Source organism: Somniosus microcephalus, chromosome 29, assembly GCF_052327205.1.
Source record: "Somniosus microcephalus isolate GS21.2 chromosome 29, FLI_Smic_1.0, whole genome shotgun sequence".
NCBI classification, from domain to species: domain Eukaryota; kingdom Metazoa; phylum Chordata; class Chondrichthyes; order Squaliformes; family Somniosidae; genus Somniosus; species Somniosus microcephalus.
The window spans coordinates 21,216,786-21,222,041 of NC_141015.1; the positions used below are offsets into that span (position 1 = coordinate 21,216,786).

Consider the following 5,256-nt stretch of genomic DNA (forward strand, 5'->3'; position numbering starts at 1 on the left):
AAATTAAAGGGCCACTCTGCTTCCTGCAATTGGTTGCATTCGGCAATGCAAACTGTTTTAAAAAGAAATTGACTTTGCTGCCGCAGCGCCAGGGGTTGCCAGCTGTGCGACATTGCAACAATGGATGCACCAATTTCCCTCGCTCCACCTAAGGTGGGAAATAAAGCAAAGGTGGGAAGACCACAAAGCTGTCAATGAGCCTGATCCCCAGAAGGTCTGTTGGGGTCATTACTCGGGGTCAGGTGGATGTGAATCTTCCTCCCACCATTGATCTGGTGGGATTCCCAATGGACTGGAAAATCTAGTCCAGCCTCTTCTGCATATTCACGCATTTAAAATGCATTATGGCTGCGACATTTCCTACAACAGTGACCCCACTTCAAAAAGTACTGCATTGGCTGTAAAGTGCCCTGCGACGTCTCGAAAGGCGCTATATAAATGCAAGTTAAGGCAGCGCCTCCCAAACCCGCGACCTCTTCCACCTAGAAGGACAAGGGCAGCAGGTGCATGGGAACACCGCCACCTCCAAGTTCCCCTCCAAGTTACACACCATCCTGACTTAGAAGTATATCGCCGATCCTTTATTGTGGCTGGGTCAAAATCCTGGAACTCCCTCCCTAACAGCACTGCGGCAGTACCTTCACCACACGGACTGCAGCGGTTCAAGAGGGCGGCTCACCACCACCTTCTCAAGGGCAATTAGGGATGGGCAATCAATGCTGGCCTTGCCAACGACGCCCAGATCCCATAAACGAATTTTAAAAAAAGTTCTTAGAAGTACTATTTTTAGGACATTGCACAGGCATAGCGCTCCACTCATCCTTCATATTGTCTAGAAAACAACAAGATCACGGGTAACGTTCTGGATAAACCCCACGCTGGCTCTCTCTCCCCCTATGTTGTGAACAGATAATGAGCAGGTGATGAGCAGGGTTGAAGTGTATTATTGCTCTGTGACGCGCAGGTCACAGTCCAAGGTGCGTTCCTCTGCGCCCTGCCCATTGGCGCGACCTCAGGCTAAATCAACGCAAGTCCAGCCATGCACCGACTCGTTTGATATTTTAGTTCTACGCGATATTACAATTTTAAACACAGTTTGTCTAATGCAGCTTTAGATACTCGGAAACAAATGCCCCTTGAATGCTTATTTCCCCCTATTTGATGTGTTTATTCCGTAATTTCTGTAGATATGCGATTTGTTTAAAACCAGGCAGGTAATAGAACAGAGGCTATTGACCGGGCCGAATAGTCGCAGCCGAAAATAAGATATCTGATTGTAAAGTAATATTTCCGTTGACTGTTCCTAATTAATCGGAAATATTTATCTACGCATTACTGTCGATAATCAAGGAAATTATTATTAGACTATTTGCCATAATGCTGCCTGCACCCCAATCAATCATTAGCCAATGGGTTCTACTATTTACAATCTACCCAAACCGTGTTAGAACTATCCTGTACATTGGCCGCTATTTATAAACACCCCCTCTTTGTATAATTCTAATACATTTGTAAAATTGGCAGCACGAGCTGGCGATAATAGACCCAGGCGGGGTAAAGATCCAAGATTTCGTTGCCCTGTTGTGTTCTGACCTCTTGACTCCTCTTTGCTAATAGCGAGCATGTACTGGAAAAAAAGGCCGTTTATCTATTTGCTTTTTGATAAAGTATTTATTCTCTCGCAGGAAGTGACTGCCCCGCGGGTCTGTTCCGACGGTGGAAGGCATGTGTGCTCTTATCTGTTAAGTGTACGATGCAGACGAGCAACACACACACAATAAGAGTGAGTGGTATGCTGTCGGATAAGCCTTGCGCTCGGGATTGCGACCTCTTGTCACTCAACACCTTCGCAGGGACATCAGAGATTGACAGATGCATATAAATAAACCAACCCCTTGCGCGGTGCCACTTTAAGACCAGGGTTTGACAGCACATTCAGAGAGATGAGGGCCATCGAATTGCAGTATCAGCATTTTATTTTTCCAATTGTGAATTTAAAACAGGCGAAGAGTGAGTTCAGGCGAACAGGCGCGGTGTATGAGAGTACGATTATCCTTGCATCATAATACTGTACCTTGTATGTATTTACAATTCAACTTGTCCCCAGCCCGCCCCATGAGGTCTTCTACCATTAGAACGTGTAAAGTTTAACGATTTATATTGGCCCGCTGTACATATGTTGTCATTAAATAAACAAATATATAAATTTGCATCCCAAATGTACAGATTTACAAGTGTGTGGACGGAGTCGGTTGCACGGTTTGCAAAAAGCCAAGCGTTCACCGAGTGTCGCCCTCACTATCTGCAGCCGCACTCCGCCACCACCATGCCCTCGTATTTATACTTGTAGGTGATCACCCCGTCATCGTCCTTGTACAGGACCGAGATGGGGTCCAGCTTGGTGGGAACACAACAGGCCTTGGGCGCTTTCTTGGGGTTGGAGCGGTTCACCAGGGTCTGGATGATGGCGTGCTTGGTGGGGGTGACATGGTCGGTCAGGGGGAAGTAGCACACCCCCCTGCATTCGAACGCCTCGTAGCTCTTGGGAGCGATGATCCACGAGTTCCAGCCGATCTCCGCGAAGTCCACGTGGAGAGGCGACCGCTTGCAGTAATTGCCTTTGGCATTCCTGCGGGTTCTGGACGAGGAGTCATAGGAAAGCATGGACTGCGCCTTGATCAGATCCTCGCCGTGCCCACGAGAGGTGGACCTCTCCGCCAGCTCCTCCAACATGATCTCCTTCTCGTGCACGATCATTTCCTTCACTTCCTCTCCGGATTCCCTCCTGCCATGGCTTCGATCATCGGAGAACACCACCAGCAAAGGCACGTTTTTGCTATCCGAGCTCGGGTCGATCTCCAGGTCCACCACCTCCTGCGCGCCTACTTCGGCGTTTTCGATGTGGATCTCGAGTTTGTGAGTCGTCTTGCCGGACCTGACCCAACGTTTGATGGCATCGGTCACATCAAAGGCTTCCCAGCCGCTGTCCTGGCCATCGATCTGTTTGGACACCAGCAGCGACAGCTGGGGTTGCATCGAAACCTCTTGCAAGATTTCCTCTGCCTCTTCCGGGTCATACACCGTGACTACCCTGGTCACACCTACATACACCCTCCTGTCTCTCTCCACGAAGGCGTACAGCCTCAATTCAGCCATGGTGATCTCTTCATGACGCGGGATGGAGACGTTAAACGCCAGCGTGTGCCTCCTCACTTCGTTTTCTCCCACTGGGAGAACGAATGTTGTATCTGGGAAAATAGTTAGCAACTATTTGAAAAAACTGGAGTATCCAAGACTTATCAAGACATTCTCTATATCTGAAAGTTAAATTGAAACCCTCAAAATCATCACTGCATTATATAAGCCAATCTCGTAGATTTCGATTTCACGTATAAACACTAGTAGGTTGAGATATTCCAAGAAATAATGCAATTGGTTTTGCTAATAATGAATGAGGATGCGGTAGATTTTGAGTAAAATCTGCCAAATACAAGCAAAACCATTCGTCGAAGCCAATTGCATCATTTAAAATAAAATTCCACCATTAGTTGACATCAAATAGTTTCATACTTGGTGACTTATCTTTAGATCAGTGCTTAGTCGAATAATTATTTTGTTTGTGCTGCAGTTCTAATTGTGAAACAGTTGGTGGAACATTACAGGAATAATAGCCACTGAGCATATTATTACAGGCCAGGAGAACTGCTGCACCTTCTCTCTCGGTAGAAGATTCGCAGATGCTTCTGTGGGCTGTGAAATATATTTACCTTCGTTTCTGAAGCTTCTTACGATGTTTGAAGACGGCATGGATGACCGATCGGTGGCAAACTTGTTGTACAGATCGATCATGAACTGTGGCGGGTCCACTTTGACCGGATCTTGCAAAGGGACATCCGACCGATTTAAGCTTCGCAGGAACTCGCCCTTCATACTTTCCAAAAACGCATTGAAATCGAACCCAGCGTCTCCATCTGGAAAGTCTCCGTTTTCGTAATTTCCCACTCCCTCTTCATCGCTCGACTGGCCCCAGCCGTTCAAGGGTTTGCACGTTGCAACTTGTAACAGGAAACTCAGAGAAGACACGATTGCGAACCAAGTAGCACAAGTCATTGCTTCTGGTCTTTCGGGCGCCCTGTGATCCTAAATAAGACTCTTGCAATAGGTTGTATCCTCGCAGAAACAAATGAAGACAAATGCGACTTCTGAAATAAATTGGTTCCGCCTGGTTTGCGCCTTGTGCTCAGTCCTGCTGCAGTCACTCTTCTACCAGTGTCATTGCACAGATGCGCGGTCTTATCTTGGCCATTTGATGCCCTGCTTGAGTTTCCCTTATCTTGCAACTCTCTAAGTTAATGAAGATTCTGTAAACAGTTGACGAACACATAGGACTAATGGGAAGAACAATGTCTACCACAGCCAGTCATGTTCTGCGCTCCGGGGTCATCGTTCTAATTATTTCCACCAAATTGCTGCCAATTCTCTGCAAACTTCACAAGGATTTTCTTTCAACAGATCACAACCTTCTCTGCCGCAAATTACTTTTGGATTCGCAGTATATTTAAAAAAAACAGTTCTTGAATAAGCAAGTGTCAACCCAACCAGCTTTCAATGCTGATTCGTTTGGCCGAACAGGAGGCCCCCGGTTAAGCAGGATTTAATTACCGTCTTAACCTTATTTTCCAATTATCAGTTAGCCAATACAATTTTTGACGGCCTGCGCAGGATCCTGTCTGTTTTGTGTCAAAACTGTTTTCCCACCATTGGTTTAAGTAGAGTGACAACTCGCATACAGTTTATCATTGAATTTATTAAAAGACAGTGAAAGTGGAAGCAGTTCTTTCTGCCTCCCTTGGATAACTTTAACATTTGGGGCAGTTACAAAGAAACATTCTACAGACTTGCCAATGAATTACAATAATTAATGGGTAGATTGATATGGGTGTATTTTTAATACCTTGGCCCCGATTTTCGGCTTGTGTGGGAAATGGGCGGATTTCCCCGAATGTGGGGTTTCTGACACACATAAAAAAGTGTCAGCCAGCCCCACGCAATTTTCCCTCAATTGGCCAATTAATTCCCAGCATGTGGGAAGCCTTGCTAATTGTCTAAATCGAGTCAGAAATCCCCACAGTATGATGTCATCATTCGTGGTGCTTTCAAGGTCCATGGCAAGTATTGCATCCTCTGAAGGCTTCCAAATGAACCATACAGGATGGCATAAGGAGCCTGCAGCAGCTGTGGCCAGTGCCATACCCC

At 46.3% G+C, this 5,256-nt stretch overlaps 1 protein-coding gene across 1 annotated transcript; it reads right to left on the bottom strand.

The window, feature by feature from the left end:
* Positions 1–855: 855 nt before the first annotated feature.
* LOC147098537 (bone morphogenetic protein 10-like) lies at positions 856–4,667 on the bottom strand. The gene is made up of 2 exons (XM_085970350.1): positions 3,768–4,667; positions 856–3,248 (listed from the first exon to the last, which is right to left on the bottom strand). Exons 1-2 carry the CDS (start codon positions 4,108–4,110, stop codon positions 2,299–2,301), a joined length of 1,293 nt encoding a protein of 430 aa, XP_085826476.1. The 5' UTR covers positions 4,111–4,667; the 3' UTR covers positions 856–2,298.
* Positions 4,668–5,256: the final 589 nt, after the last annotated feature.

Coding starts and splice junctions, on each gene's coding strand:
- LOC147098537 (XM_085970350.1), bottom strand. CDS start 4,110: ATGACTTGTGCTACTTGGTTCGCAATCGTGTCTTCTCTGAGTTTCCTG. Junction 3,249..3,767: donor AAGAAGCTTCAGAAACGAAG/GTAAATATATTT, acceptor CTATTTTCCCAG/ATACAACATTCGTTCTCCCA.